This window comes from Pelobates fuscus, chromosome 8 (genome assembly GCF_036172605.1).
Source record: "Pelobates fuscus isolate aPelFus1 chromosome 8, aPelFus1.pri, whole genome shotgun sequence".
Classification (NCBI taxonomy): domain Eukaryota; kingdom Metazoa; phylum Chordata; class Amphibia; order Anura; family Pelobatidae; genus Pelobates; species Pelobates fuscus.
In genome coordinates this window covers 171,104,758-171,131,176 of record NC_086324.1, presented here as the reverse complement: position 1 = coordinate 171,131,176, position 26,419 = coordinate 171,104,758, and the positions used below count along the sequence as shown (strand labels likewise).

The 26,419-nt window shown below is 39.6% G+C and overlaps 1 protein-coding gene across 3 annotated transcripts in view; it reads left to right on the top strand.

The window, feature by feature from the left end:
- Positions 1 to 8,489: 8,489 nt before the first annotated feature.
- KAT8 (lysine acetyltransferase 8) overlaps positions 8,490 to 26,419 on the top strand; it is a 21,923-nt gene continuing 3,993 nt past the window's right edge. The window contains exons 1-3 of one of the 3 annotated variants that reach the window (XM_063430793.1): positions 8,490 to 8,556; positions 21,734 to 21,837; positions 25,454 to 25,691. In XM_063430793.1, coding sequence (XP_063286863.1) covers positions 25,469 to 25,691 — 223 coding nt within the window. In that variant the 5' untranslated portion in view covers positions 8,490 to 8,556; positions 21,734 to 21,837; positions 25,454 to 25,468. Of the gene's footprint in view, positions 8,651 to 21,733; positions 21,838 to 25,453; positions 25,692 to 26,419 lie in introns of all 3 variants that reach the window. The other 2 variants (XM_063430792.1, XM_063430794.1) reach the window with 2 other exon arrangements.

The following is a 26,419-nucleotide window of genomic DNA, read 5'->3' as shown; positions in this document are numbered from 1 at the left end:
GGTTCACTTATATGGACCACTTTCATAATGGAAACACCCAAAATAGCGAACCGTACCGAACCGATCCGCTCAGTGGAAATGAGGCATAAGTCACCCCCGAAACACGAATATCTCTACAAACCCGATGCATTCCTTTTTCTTGTGATGACATTGAAAACACCATTGTTCTGAATGGAGCGGTAATGACTGAAATCTTACGACATTCGTTGTTGCACACTCGACATGTTTAGAGCCACAGTTTAATAATCTTTTTAATGTGAGTGCAATTTACAAGCAGTTTCCTTCATGAAAATAAATGAGCCAGACTGAGGTCCATGTAGCTGGATGCTTGCAGTTTGTATCCAGAAGGAGGCAGACTATAACTCTGGAAGATATATCGGACAGTACGACAGAATACTGTGGATTATTCAAAATCTTCCAAACAGTGGGTAAACAAGCTCTGATTTTATTAAAGGACACGGAGGCGAATATTAGGCTTATCGCTTTCTTTTATTCATCAGCAGCAAATAAAGGATATTAACATATTCATAGAAAAGAAAAACAAATACCCTCAGAGGGTTAACCATCACATTATAACATCTTGGCCAGTGAGAGCAGTCCACATTGCATATACTCCCATGTGAACCTAATCCACTCCTCTTTCCGGGGTCTCCCTCTGGCCTCAGGGCACATCTCGATGACTGCCCTCTGGTCGCGCATGCGCAATTTGCGGCTGTGCATCGCGGTGACCATCTTGCATGTGGCAAGGAGTTTGCCGTGCTTTTCCCCTGCTCGTTTTGGGGCGAGCTGATTGGCTGCCTTTGTTGCTGGGCAGCTTGCCAGTGCTCTCCTGAGGCTATTCCTGAGGGAACAGTCTGTAAGCTGACAGTGATTTTGGTATGCTTTGTCCTAGTGTGCCTATGACCTATTTCAGCCAGTCCACCCTTCTTGGCAACGCAGGTTCCTCCTTTCTGTGTAACACAGGATACCTGTGCCCCATATTTGGTCACTAGGCAGGCCCCTAAGGAGTTGGGAATTAATGCCCCTAATACTGCTGTTGAGGATAATAAAATCACGTGAAACAACTGGTCCAAATTAAAATATTATTATTGAACAGATAAGCAAAATTACAAAACAAAGTGACAGAGGTTTTAGCACTTTCAATGTTATTTAGCTGGCGTGCACATAATCAGATAAAAAGCTGTTTCTTATACGTTTTGCAGATATCCCCGTGATGCAGTTTGTCCAATAGAATTCTCTGCATGTTCTCCAATCATTTGTGCACGTAAAACAGAATTTAGCTGAACTATACAGAAAGGCTTTTGTTTAATATGACTGTAAGCATCAAACTGATATTAAGCATTGGGCAAGATATAAGCAGGTAATGTTTTCTTTAACACTGCTGAGAGTGCCACTAGGCAAGGAATGACCCATGTCCCTAGACCCCCAACCCATCCGGGGGAGGACATAGCCTCCATGGAGCAGATGAACTCTGAGGAGTTCCACTCGCTCCTGGACGCTACAGTGACCAAATCAGTCACCCAAGCCATTTTTACTGCAATGGGGGCGATGTAGGACAACTTGTCCAACTCCATTTCTAATGATATTCTGGTGTCTGGTCACATCCCTGGCTCGGTACCCCCTAAGGCCTCTGTTAATAAGCCGGTGGTTCCTAGCGGCCGTAAGGCTACTGGGAAGACCCACTATGGGGGCGAGCATGCCTCCAAAACTGGATTGACGGACAGGTTGCGTCCTGTTACTATTGAGGACGTGGGGCCCCCATGTGAAAGAGTCACCCACCGGGCAACAGCGGTGCGGACATGGAAGAGGGCAAAAGCCCTGACAGATTCTTCCAACTCTGGTTCGGATTCTGAGGAGGTCTCGGATGAGTCTGATGGGATTGGCTCTATTATTTTGGGTAACTCGTCTCCGGACCGCCATCTTTGACCCACAGGAAAACCCCTTTTTGACCCCGATGCCCTGCAAAACTCTAAATCGGCCAAATGGTACCCAACCGATCACGTGGCCTAGTATATCACGGCTAGGATTAGGAAGCCCCTAGACAAGGCCACGAGGAATAAGCTTCTGGGAAGAGTGCCCACGCCCTACGGTCCCCGAGATGGCTTGTGCCACACCATACGTAGACCCTAAGGTCGCCCAATTCGTGGGCAAATCAGGCTGGATTATTTAGTTGAGGCCGCAGCAAAGAAAGGGGCTCGACTATTCCCCACGTCACTGCCAAGACAAGGTGCTTGACGTATTAGGCCCTTGCGCCCAAATCTTCGACATGATCGAAGCGGCCTTAACCGACGACGCGCCAGTTGATCAGGGGTTGGGTCTATTTGTTTGATAGGCAACGCTAACACTGCGTTGGCCACTGAGAGGCGAAAGTCTATCCTCATGAAGATCGAGCCTAAGCTCATTAACCTGGCAATATCTGAGCCTGGACCGCAGGCAACAGGTCTCCTATTCGGGGACAATTTTGTTAAAGAATTGGGTACTTATGTTAGTACCTTTATGGCACTGAACAAGGCACATACAAACATAAAGAGAGTGTTCTTGGGGGGGCCGTCAGACATCGGGGCTGTCTGCCCGGTCGTTCCTACCGGGGTTACCGAGGCTCCGCCACGCCTAGATTCCAGTCTACAGAGACAAAATCCCCTTCTCCCTTCTTCCTGGTCAGGTGCAGATCGTGGCAGTCCCGAGGGACCAGGGGTACCTCGTGTGGACGACGGCCTTATGGTGAGTGTGTTATCATCCCCTCCCCCTTGTATGTAATTTGTGGGGGGCAGACTGTACCATTTTTTTCGATGCCTGGCACAGACTGACCTCCAATGTTTGGGTCCTAAACACTATACTAGGTTATCGTATCGAGTTTGTGCAGCACCCAGTCCAAACCTTCGTGCCTAGTACACCTCAGGCGCTCTCGGATGTCTTTGGTTCCCATAGCCCCATTCTGGACTGCACAACCCAGAATCGATCTTCCCAGATTACTATCAGACTCAACGCACCTCTTACTGGATCCCGATGGGAACCCACAGGCACTCTCGGATGTCTTTGGTTCCCATAGCCCCATTCTGGACTGCACAACCTTGGTTCCCTTTACTCATGGAGATGTCCATCGATCTTCCCAGATTACTGCCTGACTCAATGCACCTCTTACTGGAACCCAATGGGAACCCACATCATCTTCTGATTTAAGTGCACCTCAGACTCTTAGCGTGCCAGATGTTTGACAATCAACTCTCGACTTACTGGCGGGAGCCTGGGTCCCTGGAACAAGACGATCCTACGGCCATGCTTGGAACACATGAAGTTGTTGGCGCGTGGTACAACACGGTGGATCCCGTATGTGCTCCTGTGAATTACCTGTTACGTTTCCTTACTGAGCTGTATGATCAGGGTTTGGCCTATCGCACTATTAATGTCTATAGATCAACAATCTCTGCTGGCCATCGTGGACTAGATGGGGCTCCAGCTGGAAAACAGCTAATGGTGTGTCGACTTCTATGAGGTATTAAATTTGCACGACCACCTCAACCTCGATACACGTCATTATGGGATGTGAATCTGGTTCTCAACCTGTTGGAAACCTGACCACGGAATGCAGAACTCACGCTTAAATAGCTGTCAGCAAAATTGGCCATGCACCTCTGTCTGATATCATGCAAACGGGTTTCAGGTCTCCAAGCACTGGACATTGACGCACGCTCCTTTACCCCTACAGGAGTTTCCTTCAACATTTCCAGACTTACCAAGTCATCGATTACTTTGGTTTCCTATCCATCGTTTCCTCACAATGTTAACCTCTGCCCAGTGGCTAGTCTACAGGAATATGAAGCACGGACCCAGGTGTTCAGGAATCCAGCATATCACAAGTTGTTCTTGGCTATTAAAATGCCTCATCACCCCGTATCCACAGTGACTCTAGCCCGTTGGGTGAAATGGATAATGGCTTCGGCCCACGTAGGCATATCCGTATATGGCACACACTCTACTAGAGGGACAAAGGCTTCAAAGGCTTTCAACTTGGGCTGTAAACTAGAAGATCTTCTTCGAACGGCAGATTGGTCTCGTGAATCTACGTTTAGGGAATATTACTTTCGCCCTACAGAACACGTCTCATCTATGGTCATTTTACAGCTTTGAACTAGCCTGATATGAGTCTCCGTGTCTTTTAATAAAATTAACAGATTTGACTAATTACATGACGTAAAGTCATGATTTTATTAAGGACACTGAGGCCAATATTAGCCCACCCACTACAGGTACGTTTTACATTTATTGTCCCAATCTAGATACGCGATGGGTATTGATTTTAAATGTCTGGATTGTTTTCAGTCACGACTGTGGTAACATGAATGATAGTCTGTGGGAACATATTTTACTATTTGTTCTCTCTGTTCCTTTCAGCTTGACATTTGACGACGGCTCTCATCAGGACCGGTTTCTTCCACAGTTTCAACGGATGAGTTCCCAAGGATCCGTTCCCTCAGAAGAAGTCGCCTCCCAGACACCGGCTGTTCATCTGTCTAGTTGTGTTGCTTCAGTTAGTTTGTTTCGATTAGTTTCATTGACTATTGACTTCGACATCAACAAGAAAGAGGGGTAGATTAGGATCACATGGGAGTATATGCAATGTGGACTGCTCTCACTGGCCAAGAGGTTATAATGTGATGGTTAACCCTCTGAGGGCCTTTGTTTTGTTTTTCTTTTCTATGAATATGTTAATATCCTTTCTTTGCTGCTGAGGAATAAAAGAAAGAGATAATCCTAATATTCGCCTTAGTGTCCTTAATGAAATCATGACTTTACGTCATCTAATTAGTAAAATCTGGTAATTCCCTGGCATTTCAATCAAACAGTTATTTATGTTTGAGAGTGTGCACAGCCTGTACACCCCCGGGGTTATCAGGAGATGAGGCTTACTTCTAATAAAGTATTGGGTGGTGCTTTATAAATAAGAAATTAACAAATTAGAATGTACTCAAGTGGAAGGAAATGTGTAGGAAAATTCATCTGCACTCCCCAGCATCCTCAGCCACAGCCTGAATGCCAATCATTGCAACATTTTGTAAGTTGTATCTACTCGGTTTTGGGCTGTTCGTATAGCTCTGTCTCGAAGGAAGACGTAATACCGCGGAGGCTTAATTATTGAAGTGCGTATTGCCAGGAATTCAAAGACAATTTCCAAATTAATGCCAAAATAGCCAAACTGAAAAAAAAGACATCTATGCTTCATTCCAGTTGGGATAATGTGACGTTAAATTTGTTAGTGAATAACTATTTGCGTTCACTTGAAATGAACAACAATTCACACTTCCATGAATAACCCTGCAAGTGACTACTTGAAAACAAGCAATGTCACTGATAACCTAGAAATCAGCACGGAAGACAGGGAAAGTCAGAGTACACTACAACGTTTTCCAACGAATGTACAAATGTTGCAAATAGCGAGGAAAGAGCCCAAGATAGAATTCCAAGGAGCCCAGCAGAGACAAAATATGTAATTTTATTAATTTCCTGCCCGATCAGCTGAAGTGAGTAGCTAACCCATTAGTTAAATGCTGACATGGTTAGCCATGAAAAACACATAAAAACATGTAAATGCTGGGCATGGGTATAGCAAAGAGTTGACATTTAATTTCACGCCTTACAGAACCGCTAAAATGCATGGCTGTCACAAGCCGGCTCTTGGTTCAGTTAGCGATACAAAAGAAACTGGGTCCAAGTGACGATCTTCAACAATATTCAATGTCAATACAGTAGGTGACACCCACGGACACAGTACACACAGAGTCAATTCTTAAAAGCAATCAATGCCAAATTTCCAGGAATTGTTCTAACTTTCTGCTAAGTCAGCAGAAGCGGAGAAAAGGTCTTACTTCCTTTGTTACACAGAGGGTAGAGAATTGAAACCGTCCCTGTAAAGTTACTATCTACAAGGGGTATGGGATGCTATTTGACAAAGTTAGACCAACGCGTAACACGTAAGATGTGTGGTTTAGCAGGCTTTGTTTTCAGTTTGCTAAAGAGTTACTTGACGATGAAATTTGGAAAATCTAACATAAAATAGCAATGGAGGGGGGGGGGTGGGAGGGGGGGTGGAGGGCGTCTTTCAGAACTTTGCAATTTTGATGTAAATGTTGTCACTCAGTGTTGATTTCATTATTCAATTATCAATTCATCATTGTTGATTTAAAATTACCCTTGTGCAGCGAGGTAGCTGGTCCGTGGCTTGGGATCCAGACTTCACATTCAGTCCTTCTCTGGCTACTAGGAGGGTCTCCAGAGGACACATTCCTTTCTACCCTAGCTGGGTAGGCTGCTCCTCTGCAGTGATGATAGTCCTGCTTGGAGAACCAAGGGATTTAGTTTTCCCAAGCCTATACTCTGTGCTATAGCGGATATCCAGGAACATTACCCGAGACTGAATGTAGTGGGTCAGAGAACTGCCTTTATGGGAGACACACAGGTATTTATTCATAACACTATACATACATAAATACATAACATTATGTTATCCACGTTCGCAACGAGACTAGAAGCCACAATAATTGGGAGTATCTTGGTTACACAATAAAGTCCTCCAGGCGGCTGTAAGATGTACCAAGAGAGGCGCTTTCTGATGGGCAACTCGGGAATCAACTCAGAAAATAATAAAATTACATTCATACTGGGCGAAACACGGGAAATTAACCTTGCAAAGTCCAATAGGATTTTGATACTGCCACACCTGGATATCATTTTTCAGATATTTTTTAACAGATTGCCTTTAATAAATATATCAAATTATTTACAAATTTTAGGAACAGGGTTAGCATCCCTCCTAATTTTGGTAAGTATGCCTGGTTCAGGAGCCAGTCCCACTCAGAGTATCCCATATTCCTGGTTTGGGAGCGAGCCCCACTCAGAGTACACGGTGTTCCCGGTTTGGGGGCCAGTCCCTCTCAGAGTACCCCGTATTCCCGGTTTGGAGGCCAGTCCCACTCAGAGTACCCAGTGTTCCCGGTTTGGGGGCCAGTCCCATTTAGAGTAACCCGTGTTCCCTTTTTGGGGGCCAGTCCCACTCAGAGTACCCCGTGTTCCCGGTTTGGGGGCCAGTTGCACTCAGAGTACCCCACGTTCCAGGTTTGAGGGCCAGTCCCACTCAGAGTACACCATGTTCCTGGTTTGGGGGCCAGTCCCACTCAGAGCACCCTAAGTTCCCGGTATGGGTGCCAGTTGCACTCAGAGTACCCCACGTTCCCGGTTTGGGGGCCAGTCCCATTTAGAGTACCCCGTGTTCCCTTTTTGGGGGCCAGTCCCACTCAGAGTACCCCGTGTTCCCGGTTTGGGGGCCAGTTGCACTCAGAGTACACCGTGTTCCCGGTTTGAGGGCCAGTCCCACTCAGAGTACACCGTGTTCCCGGTTTGGGGGCCAGTCCCACTCAGAGCACCCCAAGTTCCCGGTATGGGTGCCAGTTGCACTCAGAGTACCCCACGTTCCCGGTTTGGGTGCCAGTTACACTCAGAGTACCCCATGTTCCCGGTTTGGGGGCCAGTCACACTCAGAGTACACCATGTTCCCGGTTTGGGGGCCAGTCCCACTCAGAGAACCCCAAGTTCCCAGTTTGGGTGCCTGTTGCACTCAGAGTACCCCACGTTCCCGGTTTGGGTGCCAGTTGCACTCAGAGTACCCCATGTTCCCGGTTTGGGGGCCAGTCACACTCAGAGTACACAGTGTTCCCGGTTTGGGGGCCAGTCCCTCTCAGAGTACCCCTATTCCCGGTTTGGAGGCCAGTCCCACTCAGAGTACCCAGTGTTCCCGGTTTGGGGGCCAGTCCCATTTAGAGTACCACATGTTCCCGGTTTGAGGGCCAGTCCCACTCAGGGTACCCCTATTCCTTGTTAGGGGGCCAGTCCCACTCAGAGTACCCCTATTCCCGGTTTGGGGGCCAGTCCCACTCAGAGTACCCCACGTTCCCGGTTTGGGGGCCAGTCCCACTCAGAGTACCCTGTGTTCCCGGTTTGGGGGCCAGTCACACTCAGGGTACCCCTATTCCCGGTTTGGGGGCCAGTCTGATTTACTTTGCACTGAGCTTATTGCGAACTGGCCTGAAGAAGTGACAAGTCTGCCCACCAAATCTGAGACTGTTGGAAGTTTTGGGCTAGGTTAATGCCCTGTTATTAGTGAGATCATAGCATATCATTGCTCCTGTGGGGATTACCAGCAAGGCCAGAATGAATTCCAACACCTTGAGGTTTATTACCCAGTTCCATGGCTCTCATTTCATTGACCTTGGAAGGATGATTGACAGGTTTATTTGGGCCAGTGTCTGGGCAGGTGAGTACATGTTAGGCTGCTAGCTTGTGTGGAGGAGACTCCCCAATGGCTGCAGCCAGGCACCCACTGCCCCCACCATGCCCTTAGTTAGCTCTGGCTCACACCGACTGGTGCCCTCATTAAAAATGGCTGCCTGAGACCAGCACGTGGCAGATGGTTAAGATGACATAACCAGCAGTAGTCACATGATCGGTGGGTGGGCGGGAAGTTCGCGTTTCCCGCGGTGCGTGGATAAGGCCTGGCGTCGCGCGGTAAGTGACGTAGTTCCCGCGTTCGGGATACCCGGGAGCGGCACGGGGCAAGGCCCGGATTGATGACGCAGATTAAAAGCGCGTGATTAACCCGGTAATGGCCAGCACTCCCTGTATAGTGCGCGCTCTGTATAGCGGGCAGGGACTCACTAGCTCATTATGAACTACATCTCCCACAATGCACCGCGCGGCCACCCCTGTAATAACAGCCACAGCCTCCCATACCATAATATACCATATTATATAACCAGAATATTATATACACTGACTGTATTACATTCTATATAACTAGTAAATTGTATTTACTGCCCCTCTGTACTGAGTTATATTATATACACTGACTGTATTACATTCTATATAACTAGTATATTGTATTTACTGCCCCTCTGTACTGAGTTATATTATATACACTGACTGTATTACATTCTATATAACTAGTATATTGTATTTACTGCCCCCTCTGTACTGAGTTATATTATATACACTGACTGTATTACATTCTATATAACTAGTATATTGTATTTACTGCCCCTCTGTACTGAGTTATATTATATACACTGACTGTATTACATTCTATATAACTAGTATATTGTATTTACTGCCCCTCTGTACTGAGTTATATTATATACACTGACTGTATTACATTCTATATAACTAGTATATTGTATTTACTGCCCCCTCTGTACTGAGTTATATTATATACACTGACTGTATTACATTCTATATAACTAGTATATTGTATTTACTGCCTCCTCTGTACTGAGTTATATTATATACACTGACTGTATTACATTCTATATAACTAGTATATTGTATTTACTGCCCCTCTGTACTGAGTTATATTATATACACTGACTGTATTACATTCTATATAACTAGTATATTGTATTTACTGCCCCTCTGTACTGAGTTATATTATATACACTGACTGTATTACATTCTATATAACTAGTATATTGTATTTACTGCCCCCTCTGTACTGAGTTATATTATATACACTGACTGTATTACATTCTATATAACCAGTATATTGTATATACTGCCCCCTCTGTACTGAGTTATATTATATACACTGACTGTATTACATTCTATATAACTAGTATATTGTATTTACTGCCCCTCTGTACTGAGTTATATTATATACACTGACTGTATTACATTCTATATAACTAGTATATTGTATTTACTGCCCCCTCTGTACTGAGTTATATTATATATACTGACTGTATTAGATTCTATATAACTAGTATATTGTATTTACTGCCCCCTCTGTACTGAGTTATATTATATACACTGACTGTATTACATTCTATATAACTAGTATATTGTATTTACTGCCCCCTCTGTACTGAGTTATATTATATACACTGACTGTATTACATTCTATATAACCAGTATATTGTATATACTGCCCCCTCTGTACTGAGTTATATTATATACACTGACTGTATTACATTCTATATAACTAGTATATTGTATTTACTGCCCCTCTGTACTGAGTTATATTATATACACTGACTGTATTACATTCTATATAACTAGTATATTGTATTTACTGCCCCTCTGTACTGAGTTATATTATATACACTGACTGTATTACATTCTATATAACTAGTATATTGTATTTACTGCCCCTCTGTACTGAGTTATATTATATACACTGACTGTATTACATTCTATATAACTAGTATATTGTATTTACTGCCCCTCTGTACTGAGTTATATTATATACACTGACTGTATTACATTCTATATAACTAGTATATTGTATTTACTGCCCCCTCTGTACTGAGTTATATTATATATACTGACTGTATTACATTCTATATAACTAGTATATTGTATATACTGCCTCCTCTGTACTGAGTTATATTATATACACTGACTGTATTACATTCTATATAACTAGTATATTGTATATACTGCCTCCTCTGTACTGAGTTATATTATATACACTGACTGTATTACATTCTATATAACTAGTATATTGTATTTACTGCCCCCTCTGTACTGAATTATATTATATACACTGACTGTATTACATTCTATATAACTAGTATATTGTATTTACTGCCCCTCTGTACTGAGTTATATTATATACACTGACTGTATTACATTCTATATAACTAGTATATTGTATTTACTGCCCCTCTGTACTGAGTTATATTATATACACTGACTGTATTACATTCTATATAACTAGTATATTGTATTTACTGCCCCTCTGTACTGAGTTATATTATATACACTGACTGTATTACATTCTATATAACTAGTATATTGTATTTACTGCCCCTCTGTACTGAGTTATATTATATATACTGACTGTATTACATTCTATATAACTAGTATATTGTATTTACTGCCCCCTCTGTACTGAGTTATATTATATATACTGACTGTATTACATTCTATATAACTAGTATATTGTATATACTGCCTCCTCTGTACTGAGTTATATTATATACACTGACTGTATTACATTCTATATAACTAGTATATTGTATATACTGCCTCCTCTGTACTGAGTTATATTATATACACTGACTGTATTACATTCTATATAACTAGTATATTGTATTTACTGCCCCCTCTGTACTGAGTTATATTATATATACTGACTGTATTACATTCTATATAACTAGTATATTGTATTTACTGCCCCTCTGTACTGAGTTATATTATATACACTGACTGTATTACATTCTATATAACTAGTATATTGTATATACTGCCCCCTCTGTACTGAGTTATATTATATACACTGACTGTATTACATTCTATATAACTAGTATATTGTATTTACTGCCCCTCTGTACTGAGTTATATTATATACACTGACTGTATTACATTCTATATAACTAGTATATTGTATATACTGCCCCCTCTGTACTGAGTTATATTATATACACTGACTGTATTACATTCTATATAACTAGTATATTGTATTTACTGCCCCTCTGTACTGAGTTATATTATATACACTGACTGTATTACATTCTATATAACTAGTATATTGTATATACTGCCTCCTCTGTACTGAGTTATATTATATACACTGACTGTATTACATTCTATATAACTAGTATATTGTATTTACTGCCCCTCTGTACTGAGTTATATTATATACACTGACTGTATTACATTCTATATAACTAGTATATTGTATTTACTGCCCCTCTGTACTGAGTTATATTATATATACTGACTGTATTACATTCTATATAACTAGTATATTGTATTTACTGCCCCCTCTGTACTGAGTTATATTATATACACTGACTGTATTACATTCTATATAACTAGTATATTGTATTTACTGCCCCTCTGTACTGAGTTATATTATATACACTGACTGTATTACATTCTATATAACTAGTATATTGTATTTACTGCCCCCTCTGTACTGAGTTATATTATATACACTGACTGTATTACATTCTATATAACTAGTATATTGTATTTACTGCCTCCTCTGTACTGAGTTATATTATATACACTGACTGTATTACATTCTATATAACTAGTATATTGTATTTACTGCCCCTCTGTACTGAGTTATATTATATACACTGACTGTATTACATTCTATATAACTAGTATATTGTATTTACTGCCCCTCTGTACTGAGTTATATTATATACACTGACTGTATTACATTCTATATAACTAGTATATTGTATTTACTGCCCCCTCTGTACTGAGTTATATTATATACACTGACTGTATTACATTCTATATAACCAGTATATTGTATATACTGCCCCCTCTGTACTGAGTTATATTATATACACTGACTGTATTACATTCTATATAACTAGTATATTGTATTTACTGCCCCTCTGTACTGAGTTATATTATATACACTGACTGTATTACATTCTATATAACTAGTATATTGTATTTACTGCCCCCTCTGTACTGAGTTATATTATATATACTGACTGTATTAGATTCTATATAACTAGTATATTGTATTTACTGCCCCCTCTGTACTGAGTTATATTATATACACTGACTGTATTACATTCTATATAACTAGTATATTGTATTTACTGCCCCCTCTGTACTGAGTTATATTATATACACTGACTGTATTACATTCTATATAACCAGTATATTGTATATACTGCCCCCTCTGTACTGAGTTATATTATATACACTGACTGTATTACATTCTATATAACTAGTATATTGTATTTACTGCCCCTCTGTACTGAGTTATATTATATACACTGACTGTATTACATTCTATATAACTAGTATATTGTATTTACTGCCCCTCTGTACTGAGTTATATTATATACACTGACTGTATTACATTCTATATAACTAGTATATTGTATTTACTGCCCCTCTGTACTGAGTTATATTATATACACTGACTGTATTACATTCTATATAACTAGTATATTGTATTTACTGCCCCTCTGTACTGAGTTATATTATATACACTGACTGTATTACATTCTATATAACTAGTATATTGTATTTACTGCCCCCTCTGTACTGAGTTATATTATATATACTGACTGTATTACATTCTATATAACTAGTATATTGTATATACTGCCTCCTCTGTACTGAGTTATATTATATACACTGACTGTATTACATTCTATATAACTAGTATATTGTATATACTGCCTCCTCTGTACTGAGTTATATTATATACACTGACTGTATTACATTCTATATAACTAGTATATTGTATTTACTGCCCCCTCTGTACTGAATTATATTATATACACTGACTGTATTACATTCTATATAACTAGTATATTGTATTTACTGCCCCTCTGTACTGAGTTATATTATATACACTGACTGTATTACATTCTATATAACTAGTATATTGTATTTACTGCCCCTCTGTACTGAGTTATATTATATACACTGACTGTATTACATTCTATATAACTAGTATATTGTATTTACTGCCCCTCTGTACTGAGTTATATTATATACACTGACTGTATTACATTCTATATAACTAGTATATTGTATTTACTGCCCCTCTGTACTGAGTTATATTATATATACTGACTGTATTACATTCTATATAACTAGTATATTGTATTTACTGCCCCCTCTGTACTGAGTTATATTATATATACTGACTGTATTACATTCTATATAACTAGTATATTGTATATACTGCCTCCTCTGTACTGAGTTATATTATATACACTGACTGTATTACATTCTATATAACTAGTATATTGTATATACTGCCTCCTCTGTACTGAGTTATATTATATACACTGACTGTATTACATTCTATATAACTAGTATATTGTATTTACTGCCCCCTCTGTACTGAGTTATATTATATATACTGACTGTATTACATTCTATATAACTAGTATATTGTATTTACTGCCCCTCTGTACTGAGTTATATTATATACACTGACTGTATTACATTCTATATAACTAGTATATTGTATATACTGCCCCCTCTGTACTGAGTTATATTATATACACTGACTGTATTACATTCTATATAACTAGTATATTGTATTTACTGCCCCTCTGTACTGAGTTATATTATATACACTGACTGTATTACATTCTATATAACTAGTATATTGTATATACTGCCCCCTCTGTACTGAGTTATATTATATACACTGACTGTATTACATTCTATATAACTAGTATATTGTATTTACTGCCCCTCTGTACTGAGTTATATTATATACACTGACTGTATTACATTCTATATAACTAGTATATTGTATATACTGCCTCCTCTGTACTGAGTTATATTATATACACTGACTGTATTACATTCTATATAACTAGTATATTGTATTTACTGCCCCTCTGTACTGAGTTATATTATATACACTGACTGTATTACATTCTATATAACTAGTATATTGTATTTACTGCCCCTCTGTACTGAGTTATATTATATATACTGACTGTATTACATTCTATATAACTAGTATATTGTATTTACTGCCCCCTCTGTACTGAGTTATATTATATACACTGACTGTATTACATTCTATATAACTAGTATATTGTATTTACTGCCCCTCTGTACTGAGTTATATTATATACACTGACTGTATTACATTCTATATAACTAGTATATTGTATTTACTGCCCCCTCTGTACTGAGTTATATTATATACACTGACTGTATTACATTCTATATAACTAGTATATTGTATTTAATGCCCCCTCTGTACTGAGTTATATTATATACACTGACTGTATTACATTCTATATAACTAGTATATTGTATTTACTAGGGATCGACCGATATTGATTTTTTAGAGCCGATACCGATACCGATATCCTGTGAACTTTCAGGCCGATAGCCGATATAATTTGCCGATATTCTGTACATTTACCATTTTGGAAAATAAAAAACTATTTCTAAAGGTAAATGCACAAAATATACATGCCACGTGTAGTGGATGCAGTGTGTTTAGACAGGGGAGCTGTGTATGTGTGTGTAGTGGATGCAGTGTGTGTGTAGTGGATGCAGTGTGTGTGTAGTGGATGCAGTGTGTGTGTAGTGGATGCAGTGTGTGTGTAGTGGATGCAGTGTGTGTGTAGTGGATGCAGTGTGTGTGTAGTGGATGCAGTGTGTGTGTAGTGGATGCAGTGTGTGTGTGTAGTGGATGCAGTGTGTATAATGCAGTGTGTGTTTGTATAATGCAGTGTGTGTTTGTATAATGCAGTGTGTGTTTGTATAGTGTGTGTGTGTTTGTATAGTGTGTGTGTGTTTGTATAGTGTGTGTGTGTTTGTATAGTGTGTGTGTGTATATAATGCAGTGTGTGTGTATATAATGCAGTGTGTGTGTGTATATAATGGTGTGTGTGTATATAATGGTGTGTGTGTATATAATGCAGTGTGTGTATATAATGCAGTGTGTGTATATAATGCAGTGTGTGTATATAATGCAGTGTGTGTATATAATGCAGTGTGTGTATATAATGCAGTGTGTGTGTATATAATGCAGTGTGTGTGTTTGTATAGTGTGTGTGTATATAATGCAGTGTGTGTGTATATAATGCAGTGTGTGTGTGTATATAATGCAGTGTGTGTGTGTATATAATGCAGTGTGTGTGTTTGTATAGTGTGTGTGTGTATATAATGCAGTGTGTTTGTGTAGTGTGCATTATATATACACACTAGGGATCGACCGATTATCGGTTTTACCGATATAATCGGCCGATATTCGGTAATTTCGGCAATATCGGTATCGGCCAATATAGATACCGATATTGCCGATAATACCTCCCAGGACCGCCAGGCTCATTACAAGCCCGGCGGTCCTGGAGGGGCGGGCAGCAAGCGTTTACTCACCTCCCAGCAGCTCCTCCAGCTCCCCAGTGTAAATCTCGCGAGAGCTGGCCGCGGGTCTCGCGAGATTTACACTGGTGAGCTGGAGGAGCTGCACGGAGGTGAGTAAACGCTTGCTGCCCACCCCACTTCCCTCCCCTCCCCTCCCCCAGCTAAGCCAATGCCACTGGACCACCAGGGATTAACATATCCCCCCTCCCTGGCAAGGCAACAAGCAGGGAGGGGGGACAACAACAAATAAATGATAATAATTCAATATATAAAAAATAAATAAATCATTTAATATAAAAATTAAAAAAAAATGTTTTAATAAAAAATGCCCCCTCACACACACACTATTATTATACACATACACTACACAAACACACTGTGTTTATAATTCAGTGTGTTTGTGTAGTGTGTGTGTGTGTGTATATATAATGCAGTGTGTGTGTATATATAATGCACACTACACAAACACACTGCATTATATACACACACACACTATACAAACACACACACTGCATTATATACACACACACACTGCATTATATACACACACACACTGCATTATATACACACACACTGCATTATATACACACACACTATACAAACACACACACTGCATTATATACACACACACTGCATTATATACACACACTGCATTATATACACACACTGCATTATATACACACACTGCATTATATACACACACTGCATTATATACACACACTGCATTATATACACACACACCATTATATACACACACACCATTATATACACACACACACTGCATTATATACACACACACTGCATTATATACACACACACACTATACAAACACACACACACTATACAAACACACACACACTATACAAACACACACACACTATACAAACACACACTGCATTATACAAACACACACTGCATTATACAAACACACACTGCATTATACACACTGCATCCACTACACACACACACTGCATCCACTACACACACACTGCATCCACTACACACACACTGCATCCACTACACACACACTGCATCCACTACACACACACTGCATCCACTACACACACACTGCATCCACTACACACACACTGCATCCACTACACACACACTGCATCCACTACACACACATACACAGCTCCCCTGTCTAAACACACTGCATCCACTACACGTGGCATGTATATTTTGTGCATTTACCTTTAGAAATAGTTTTTTATTTTCCAAAATGGTAAATGTACAGAATATCGGCAAATTATATCGGCTATCGGCCTGAAAGTTCACAGGATATCGGTATCGGTATCGGCTCTAAAAAATCAATATCGGTCGATCCCTAATACACACACACTGCATTATATATACACACACACACACACTACACAAACACACTGAATTATAAACACAGTGTGTTTGTGTAGTGTATGTGTATAATAATAGTGTGTGTGTGAGGGGGCATTTTTTATTAAAACATTTTTTTTTAATTTTTATATTAAATGATTTATTTATTTTTATATATTGAATTATTATCATTTATTTGTTGTTGTCCCCCCTCCCTGCTTGTTGCCTTGCCAGGGAGGGGGGATATGTTAATCCCTGGTGGTCCAGTGGCATTGGCTTAGCTGGGGGAGGGGAGGGGAGGGAAGTGGGGTGGGCAGCAAGCGTTTACTCACCTCCGTGCAGCTCCTCCAGCTCACCAGTGTAAATCTCGCGAGACCCGCGGCCAGCTCTCGCGAGATTTACACTGGGGAGCTGGAGGAGCTGCTGGGAGGTGAGTAAACGCTTGCTGCCCGCCCCTCCAGGACCGCCGGGCTTGTAATGAGCCTGGCGGTCCTGGGAGGTATTATCGGCAATATCGGTATCTATATTGGCCGATACCGATATTGCCGAAATTACCGAATATCGGCCGATTATATCGGTAAAACCGATAATCGGTCGATCCCTAGTATTTACTGCCCCCTCTGTACTGAGTTATATTATATATACTGACTGTATTACATTCTATATAACTAGTATATTGTATATACTGCCTCCTCTGTACTGAGTTATATTATATACACTGACTGTATTACATTCTATATAACTAGTATATTGTATTTACTGCCCCTCTGTACTGAGTTATATTATATATACTGACTGTATTACATTCTATATAACTAGTATATTGTATTTACTGCCCCTCTGTACTGAGTTATATTATATACACTGACTGTATTACATTCTATATAACTAGTATATTGTATTTACTGCCCCCTCTGTACTGAGTTATATTATATACACTGACTGTATTACATTCTATATAACTAGTATATTGTATTTACTGCCCCTCTGTACTGAGTTATATTATATACACTGACTGTATTACATTCTATATAACTAGTATATTGTATTTACTGCCCCTCTGTACTGAGTTATATTATATACACTGACTGTATTACATTCTATATAACTAGTATATTGTATTTACTGCCCCCTCTGTACTGAGTTATATTATATATACTGACTGTATTACATTCTATATAACCAGTATATTGTATTTACTGCCCCCTCTGTACTGAGTTATATTATATACACTGACTGTATTACATTCTATATAACTAGTATATTGTATTTACTGCCCCCTCTGTACTGAGTTATATTATATACACTGACTGTATTACATTCTATATAACTAGTATATTGTATTTACTGCCCCTCTGTACTGAGTTATATTATATACACTGACTGTATTACATTCTATATAACTAGTATATTGTATTTACTGCCCCTCTGTACTGAGTTATATTATATACACTGACTGTATTACATTCTATATAACTAGTATATTGTATATACTGCCCCCTCTGTACTGAGTTATATTATATATACTGACTGTATTACATTCTATATAACTAGTATATTGTATTTACTGCCCCCTCTGTACTGAGTTATATTATATACACTGACTGTATTACATTCTATATAACTAGTATATTGTATTTACTGCCCCTCTGTACTGAGTTATATTATATACACTGACTGTATTACATTCTATATAACTAGTATATTGTATTTACTGCCCCTCTGTACTGAGTTATATTATATACACTGACTGTATTACATTCTATATAACCAGTATATTGTATTTACTGCCCCCTCTGTACTGAGTTATATTATATACACTGACTGTATTACATTCTATATAACCAGTATATTGTATATACTGCCCCCTCTGTACTGAGTTATATTATATACACTGACTGTATTACATTCTATATAACTAGTATATTGTATTTACTGCCCCCTCTGTACTGAGTTATATTATATACACTGACTGTATTACATTCTATATAACTAGTATATTGTATTTACTGCCCCCTCTGTACTGAGTTATATTATATACACTGACTGTATTACATTCTATATAACTAGTATATTGTATTTACTGCCCCTCTGTACTGAGTTATATTATATACACTGACTGTATTACATTCTATATAACTAGTATATTGTATTTACTGCCTCCTCTGTACTGAGTTATATTCTATACACTGACTGTATTACATTCTATATAACTAGTATATTGTATTTACTGCCCCTCTGTACTGAGTTATATTATATACACTGACTGTATTACATTCTATATAACTAGTATATTGTATTTACTGCCCCTCTGTACTGAGTTATATTATATATACTGACTGTATTACATTCTATATAACTAGTATATTGTATTTACTGCCCCTCTGTACTGAGTTATATTATATACACTGACTGTATTACATTCTATATAACTAGTATATTGTATTTACTGCCCCTCTGTACTGAGTTATATTATATACACTGACTGTATTACATTCTATATAACTAGTATATTGTATTTACTGCCCCTCTGTACTGAGTTATATTATATACACTGACTGTATTACATTCTATATAACTAGTATATTGTATTTACTGCCCCTCTGTACTGAGTTATATTATATACACTGACTGTATTACATTCTATATAACTAGTATATTGTATTTACTGCCCCTCTGTACTGAGTTATATTATATATACTGACTGTATTACATTCTATATAACTAGTATATTGTATTTACTGCCCCTCTGTACTGAGTTATATTATATATACTGACTGTATTACATTCTATATAACTAGTATATTGTATTTACTGCCCCCTCTGTACTGAGTTATATTATATACACTGACTGTATTACATTCTATATAACTAGTATATTGTATTTACTGCCCCTCTGTACTGAGTTATATTATATATACTGACTGTATTACATTCTATATAACTAGTATATTGTATTTACTGCCCCTCTGTACTGAGTTATATTATATACACTGACTGTATTACATTCTATATAACTAGTATATTGTATTTACTGCCCCTCTGTACTGAGTTATATTATATACACTGACTGTATTACATTCTATATAACTAGTATATTGTATATACTGCCCCCTCTGTACTGAGTTATATTATATACACTGACTGTATTACATTCTATATAACTAGTATATTGTATTTACTGCCCCTCTGTACTGAGTTATATTATATACACTGACTGTATTACATTCTATATAACTAGTATATTGTATTTACTGCCCCTCTGTACTGAGTTATATTATATACACTGACTGTATTACATTCTATATAACTAGTATATTGTATTTACTGCCCCTCTGTACTGAGTTATATTCATGTATATTTGTATGGATTACATATTATTATACACTGACTGGGTAATACTGAAGGTATTACTGTTACCGCATTACCCGCACCCTGACTGTTACCGTATTACCCGCACTGTGACTGTTACCCGCACCCTGACTGTTACCGTATTACCCCCACCGTGACTGTTACCTTTACTGTTACCGTATTACCCCCACCGTGACTGTTACCTTTACTGTTACTGTATTACCCCCACCGTGACTGTTACCTTTACTATTACCGCATTACCAGTACCCTGACTGTTACTGTATTACCCCCACCGTGACTGTTACCTTTACTATTTCCACATTAACTGTAACGTGACTATTTTACTATTACAGCATTACCAGCACCCTGACTGTTACCTTTACTATTACCGCATTACCAGTACCCTGACTGTTACCTTTACACTTATTGCGTTCCATGTACCCTGATTGACCTTGTATTACTCGTATCACTCATATACAAACTATATTATCTGTATCCTGACTGATTGTGTTACTCGTATCATCAACTGTTACCTGTGCTCTGATCGACTTTGTGTGTGTATGGTTTGTACCCTGACCTGCCTGTATTTTTACATTTATCCTTATTGATGCACAGCTGCTTTTTTTGTGCTGGGGGAGAAAGATATGAAGAGTTATAAGTAAATTATACACTGACATTAAATTGGGTCCCTTGGTCATTTAATTAGCCATGGGGTGGCAGTGTGGGAGTTTGCAAACTCATTATTATCCCTTTCTCTATTACCTTTGGGGTTGCTTTCTGCCAGTATTACACACACTATGAGATAACGTTTCTTTATTATTATTATTATTATTATTATTATTAGAAGTAACCCTTTGCTTTGCTTGTAGATTGCTTGAGCAGTTCTCTGGACATCATATGCCAAATATGCAGAGAATTCACATTGATCAGAACTCACTTTTTTTCGGGCAGGTTAAAGACGTCCCAATTAAGTTTCATAACAAAATGCTGCAAATACAGACTCCAGGCACCATGACCACTTCAAGTCTTTGAAGTGGTGCTGGTGCTTGGAGGAAGCCTTTCGATTCATAGTTTAGTGAATAACCCTGGTTGTATTAAAGCTGTCTTTCTCTACATTTCAGTGAGTTACTTTAATTCAAAATATATAATCTTTCCCTTGTACTCCTTTTACTTGTAGCTCTTCTTCACACGTGTGCCCCCAAATGAAATAAGAAAACGTGGAGTGGCTAGACATTGCAGCCAATCCCTTTGATTCGGTTGTGTTAACGGCATGAAATGTAGGTATGTGTTTTCTTCTTGTATTTTCAAAAAACCAAAACCCATTGCTGGTGTACTGCGTTGGGCCTAGTGGTGGACGGTTACTTCTCAAAACCCTGCAGTGTACTCACGAGGTACAGCTGTACTTTAACTGTAGACAAGCAGGGAAAGTCAGTCAGAACAGAGAACTCCCTCTGGCACCTCTTACTTTTACTAAATTCCCTGAATGCAAGAAAAAGCTCAAACACTTCTCCTTAAAGGGACACTCGAGACACCCAGACCACTTCTGCCCACTGGAGTGGTCTGTGTGCCAACTCCCACTACCCTTAACCCTGCAAGTGTAATTATTTACCTTGTAGGGTTAAGTCCTCATCTAGTGGCTGTCTACTAGACAGCCACTAGAGGACACTTCCGTGTTCGTAGAATACGAAAGTGTGTTATAACGACGCTGGACGTCCTCAGGCTATGTGAGGACCTCCAGCGTCCCCGAAATCCTCATAGAAAAAGCATTGAAATCATTATTCAATGATTTCCTATGGGGAGGTCTAATGCGCGTGCACGGCATTAGGTCTCCCCAGCCGCGCATGCGCAATAGGTCTCCTCCGCCAGCTGACGTCTGCGGGGGAGGAGCGTAGCCTGACCCAGCGCCGATGGACATCGGTGCTGGATACAGGTAAGTCACTGAAGGGGTTTTAACCCCTTCAGCAACCTGGGATGGGGGGTGGGAGGGAGAGGGGACCTGCAGTGCCAGGAAATGGTTTGTTTTCCTGGCACTGGAGAGTCCCGTTAAACCATCTTCATTTTGGAAGCCGGAGTCTACCTTATTCACTAAACTCTAAAAACGCCATTTGAAAACCGAATGACACCAGGCGAATATAGATGAATTAGAAGAGGAAAAAGAGGGTGTACCAGCGCTAAAATTACCAAAATGATACTAGGATTTTCCAATAATTATAAATTAGAGCTGCTATTACACCTAGTTGTTATCTTAGAAGCTATGAAGAGAAAAAAGGGAAAAATTCCCACTCACAATTTTTGGAACTAATATTAAATAGCTCAATACCAGCGCTCTTGGGGTCCGTAATATAGATGAACTGTTAAAGTTACCAAACTCTGCTACACTCACAGCTGCGATATTTACTCTAAATTTTGTCGTTTGGATTTTAGTGAACAGACCCCTACCAGCCTGACTTCCCTTCTTATGTGATTTAATCTGTTTTACTGGCATGCATAGCAATCATTAACAGAAATCTGCCCTATGCACTTATTTCGTACAGGATGTACATCCTTGTGTAAAACGTATATATTTCTGACTTTATATCTCCCCAGCCCATCACTTCCTTGTGTGATCTGTTTGTCTGCTTGATTGTGGGTTTGATGACATTGATTATGTTACTGTGTTGCAAACTTAATTTGTGTACTTAATGTCTTCAGACTTTGTCTCGGCAGGTACTGGACACAAATTTCGGTCTATGAACTATTGTGAAGTAGCAGAATATTTTGCTGCGTTCATCTTCCTTGCATGCAGCAAGTTATTCTGGCGCAATGTAAACCACTAGAAGATATAGCGCTCCCTTTTTCTAAACCCTGAGATCTAGCCTTACAGGTAAAACCGTGCAGAACTATACCTGTGCTGTTTGGCCTAATGTGTATGTTTAGCACTGCTGGTTGTCAATCAGATTACAGGCCCTGTTACTTCCTAGCTAAAGGCAAGAGGCAGCACCTGCCATTGAGCTGCATAGGAAGGGTTAGAAGGGGAGGGCTTGCAAAAGCTGCAAACAAACCATCTGCAGTTTTTGCAAACTGTTTCAGATATACCCCAAATGAAAAACAAATGCATGCCTTTTCATCGGAAGCGTATCTACTAAATAGTTGTTTCCCCCCCCCCTGTTTTTGTATTTGGGCAGTGGAGTGTCCCTTTAATCTGCTTCCATAGAACCATCTATTGGTCTTGTCTTTTGTTTGTTCAGAATCCCAGTCCTCTAGAAAAGTTCTTGATCCGCTATGATGGGTACTCTTAAAGGGATCCTATAGTGCCAGGAAAACAGGTGCCAGGAAAACAAGCTCTTGGAGTGCCCCCTTCCCTCAGCACTGAATGGGTTAAAACCCCTTCAGCCACTTACCTTAATCCAGCGCCGGCTTCCTCGACACTGGTGACCTCTTCTCCCCCGCCGACGTCAGCTTTTTGTTGAGCCAGAGGTGGCGCATTCAATCCCGTCTATAGGAAAGCATTACTCAATGCTTTCCTAAGCGGATCTTTTTTGACGCTGAAGATCCGTGAGGACATCCAGAGTCAAATAAGTGCGGTTTACTCCGTGTAAATCGCGGAAGCGCCTCTAGTGGCTGTCAGGGAGATGGCCACTGAGGCTGAATTAACCCTGCAGTTAACTCTGAAACTGCTATGTTTTCAGCTGCAGGGTTAAAACTAGAGGGACCTGGCACCGAGACCACTTCATTGAGCTGAAGTGCTCTGCATGCCCATAGTGATTCTTTAATTATGAAATAATAGTAACTATATTTGATGACCCGCCTCTCATTTCTGTTCCATCTTTGTTATAAACTTGAAAACATGACCCTAGCCTGCTATTAGCCAGCCGGCTTCCTTCAAGCACGTTCTGGAATTTTCAGGAACGTGCAGCACAATGCTTCTATTGTATGCAAGTGAGAGTGCTGTTTATATGCGCATGAACCTACTTATACCGAGTCTCCCATGATGCAATGTTCAGTCATTGTCACTAGCACCCTCTCCTGGCTGTGCTGCTCTGTGTTTGTGGGACGTGTTTCACAGCTTCTAGTTTCTGCTACTGTGTTCTTCAAACATATATCCACTGCTATCCAGCTGTTTCCAAATTCCCGGCAGGCAGCTACACTATCAATACATTTTTATGTCTCTGGCACATGAAGAGTTCTGTTTTGATCTAACACCACTAAGTTTGTTTGGTGGTTTTACCCAATCAATGCAAAGCATAATTTCTGTCCAACGGCACGAAACTGCTCATCTGGCTCCTGACTTCGGTCCAAGGCAGATTTTGTGGAGCTATAAAAACCAAAATGCTGCCCTTCTTTCTTATCCGTTTTACTTGACTGACTGATGCCCAGTCCAAGACGGCTGGGGTTCAGATCATCTATCTCAGTTTTTAAACAAAGCTGCTGATGTGTTTCATAATGTGGAATGAAATAAGAATTGCCAAGTTGGAGAATTTTCCCAAATCATCCATTATTCCCTCCCACCCCCCAAAGTTTGTAATTTGAATTTAAACTTCCTACAGTTCAGTATTTAGTGAATAAACCTCACAGCGAGTTATTCGAGTTATTTTGTCACATTCCTCTTTTCAAAAAAATCTGATTACATTTTAAGCCAACCAGGCACCTGGTACCCCTTCAGCATTTACATCTAGCTTCATAGAAACATTTCTGTCCAGAGGCTTTCCCTGGACTGCCGGTAAATGGCACTGTGGAACACTGTTGGGAATTGTGTGGCTTTATATAAAATACTAGGGACAGGTAGCATGTAGGTTCTTTAAACGTTCTCCTTTTGAATCAGATGTAGCATGGATTCCAGTCTGTGCTTGTAGTTGTACTGTTGATTTTGCATTGGCTTGTGTTGAATGCCTGTGTGTATTTTGTGTCTCCTGACTAGTTCTGATTGAAAACCATGGAAGATCCCTCTCTTGAGGATCAGACCTCTCCACTGGGCGGAAACTTGCAGGACAATATGGGCTCCCAGGACGATAGTCTGGATCAAAGAGATATCAAGGAAGAGGACGAGGAGGATTTGGGGTCCAGAGAAGGAATGGGAATTCCATCAGGAAGAGACCCTGAGGTGACAGTTGAGATTGGAGAGACCTACCTATGTCGGCGAGCAGACAATACATGGCGTGAGATACTCTCTACTACTCTATATGTGTAAATACATGTGTCTAGGTCTGATCTGAGCCACCAAGTGACTCTGTTTTAAAGGCGTGACCTTCCAAATAAATACAAAAAGAACATTTGTAGCCATCTCATTTCTCAGCTTTCAACTAGATTCCACTTACTGTCGCTGCGATGGTTTATAACATGTTGTAGTTACTGCTCAGGCTATCATTTGGTGCAGCTCTCCTGTGTGAATAAAAAGTCTGACCCTTCGATTTAATTGAGTGCCTTGTTGAACATTTAAATGATAAATTGGAGAGAGTTTGCTTAAACAGTTTACTGGGGAATCCGGCCAGGGTATTTCTGTCATCATAACCACCACTGTGGGCCGTAGTGATTATCGTGCTTGGACTTGCCCTTTAATTCTGTCTGATTTTGGGGTATTCTTAGAGTTTCAGTTCTATTTCCTCTGGCGTGGTATCAGGGGAATTAGAACAACCAAATAAGCCCATTCTGTTGGAGTTTGGCTGTTTGTGAACAACCGAATCGTCCACTTTATATGGAAATTTGGCCGATTTCCAGTTCAGTTTAAAATAACATGATTTTTTTTTATTTAAATAGCTGATTAGGTTAAAACAGCCGAATTGTGACAACCAAGCAGCATTCAGTTGCTATTTGTCATTTAGTGAATGCACCCTGTGATTTTGTGAGCTCCCTTAGATGAATCAAAGCTGCATTAAGATAATTGCCC